The sequence below is a fragment of the Entelurus aequoreus genome, linkage group LG26 (genome assembly GCF_033978785.1).
Source record: "Entelurus aequoreus isolate RoL-2023_Sb linkage group LG26, RoL_Eaeq_v1.1, whole genome shotgun sequence".
NCBI classification, from domain to species: Eukaryota; Metazoa; Chordata; class Actinopteri; order Syngnathiformes; family Syngnathidae; genus Entelurus; species Entelurus aequoreus.
In genome coordinates, this window is record NC_084756.1 from 7,267,773 (window position 1) to 7,269,693 (window position 1,921).

The 1,921-nt window shown below is 56.0% G+C and overlaps 1 protein-coding gene across 1 annotated transcript; it reads right to left on the bottom strand.

Moving 5' to 3' along the window:
• Positions 1-128: 128 nt before the first annotated feature.
• Positions 129-594, bottom strand: LOC133643454 (adenosine receptor A1-like). The gene has a single exon (XM_062038048.1). The coding sequence runs from the start codon at positions 486-488 to the stop codon at positions 129-131; it is 360 nt and encodes a 119-aa protein (XP_061894032.1). The 5' UTR covers positions 489-594.
• Between the last annotated feature and the right edge of the window lie 1,327 nt (positions 595-1,921).

Consider the following 1,921-nt stretch of genomic DNA (forward strand, 5'->3'; position numbering starts at 1 on the left):
CCTCACCATTTCATTTCTACCTCAATTTAGAGGAGATGGGCTAAACCTGAGAAAAGACAAGCAAAGGATATTTTGACATGCTGAGCAGCCTGGGATAGGCTCCAGCTCCCCCATGACACTGACAAAGCTCACCTGGTGGGAATCTTCACCCTCAGGTAGCGGTCGACGGCGATGGCGAGCAGCGAGAGGATGGAGCTCTGCGTGATGATGACCACCAGGCAGCAGAGCAAGAGGCAGGTGTAGAAGCTGGTGCAGATGTCCAGGCTGATGGTGATGGCCAGAGGGATCACCAGAACCCCCACCGAGATGTCAGCCAGCGCCAGGGACACCATGAAGCAGAAGGTGGTGTTGCGCAGGGCCCGGTTCAGCCACACCACCAGCACCACCAGAACGTTGCCCAGCACAGCGGCCAGAGCCACCAGCACCTCCATGGAGATGTAGAGAGGGTCCGGCAGCTCCAGCTCCTTCATGCCAGGACAGGAAGACATTCTTCACACCAAACTCACGTCTTGCTTCCACTCCCAGGAACTTCTTCACATGTTGGATGCACCCTCAGCAGCTTCTGATACTGGATGGACCCTCAGCAGCTTCTGATGCTGGATGGACCCTCAGCAGCTTCTGATGCTGGATGGACCCTCAGCAGCTTCTGATGCTGGATGGACCCTCAGCAGCTTCTGATGTTGGATGCACCCTCAGCAGCTTCTGATGCTGGATGCACCCTCAGCCGCTTCTGATGTTGGATGGACCCTCAGCAGCTTCTGATGTTGGATGCACCCTCAGCAGCTTCTGATGCTGGATGCACCCTCAGCCGCTTCTGATGTTGGATGGACCCTCAGCAGCTTCTGATGCTGGATGGACCCTCAGCAGCTTCTGATGTTGGATGCACCCTCAGCCGCTTCTGATGTTGGATGGACCCTCAGCAGCTTCTGATGTTGGATGCACCCTCAGCAGCTTCTGATGCTGGATGGACCCTCAGCCGCTTCTGATGTTGGATGGACCCTCAGCAGCTTCTGATGTTGGATGCACCCTCAGCAGCTTCTGATGCTGGATGGACCCTCAGCAGCTTCTGATGCTGGATGCACCCTCAGCAGCTTCTGATGCTGGATGGACCCTCAGCAGCTTCTGATGTTGGATGCACCCTCAGCCGCTTCTGATGTTGGATGGACCCTCAGCAGCTTCTGATGTTGGATGCACCCTCAGCAGCTTCTGATGCTGGATGGACCCTCAGCCGCTTCTGATGTTGGATGGACCCTCAGCAGCTTCTGATGCTGGATGGACCCTCAGCAGCTTCTGATGCTGGATGCACCCTCAGCAGCTTCTGATGTTGGATGCACCCTCAGCAGCTTCTGATGCTGGATGGACCCTCAGCAGCTTCTGATGTTGGATGCACCCTCAGCAGCTTCTGATGCTGGATGGACCCTCAGCCGCTTCTGATGTTGGATGGACCCTCAGCAGCTTCTGATGCTGGATGGACCCTCAGCAGCTTCTGATGCTGGATGCACCCTCAGCAGCTTCTGATGTTGGATGCACCCTCAGCAGCTTCTGATGCTGGATGGACCCTCAGCAGCTTCTGATGTTGGATGCACCCTCAGCAGCTTCTGATGCTGGATGGACCCTCAGCAGGTTCTGATGTTGGATGGACCCTCAGCAGCTTCTGATGTTGGATGGACCCTCAGCAGCTTCTGATGCTGGAAGGACCCTCAGCAGCTTCTGATGCTGGATGGACCCTCAGCAGCTTCTGATGTTGGATGGACCCTCAGCAGCTTCTGATGCTGGATGCACCCTCAGCAGCTTCTTATGCTGGATGGACCCTCAGCAGCTTCTGATGTTGGATGCACCCTCAGCCGCTTCTGATGTTGGATGGACCCTCAGCAGCTTGTGATGTTGGATGCACCCTCAGCAGCTTCTGATGTTGGATGCA

Coding starts and splice junctions, on each gene's coding strand:
- LOC133643454 (XM_062038048.1), bottom strand. CDS start 488: ATGTCTTCCTGTCCTGGCATGAAGGAGCTGGAGCTGCCGGACCCTCTC.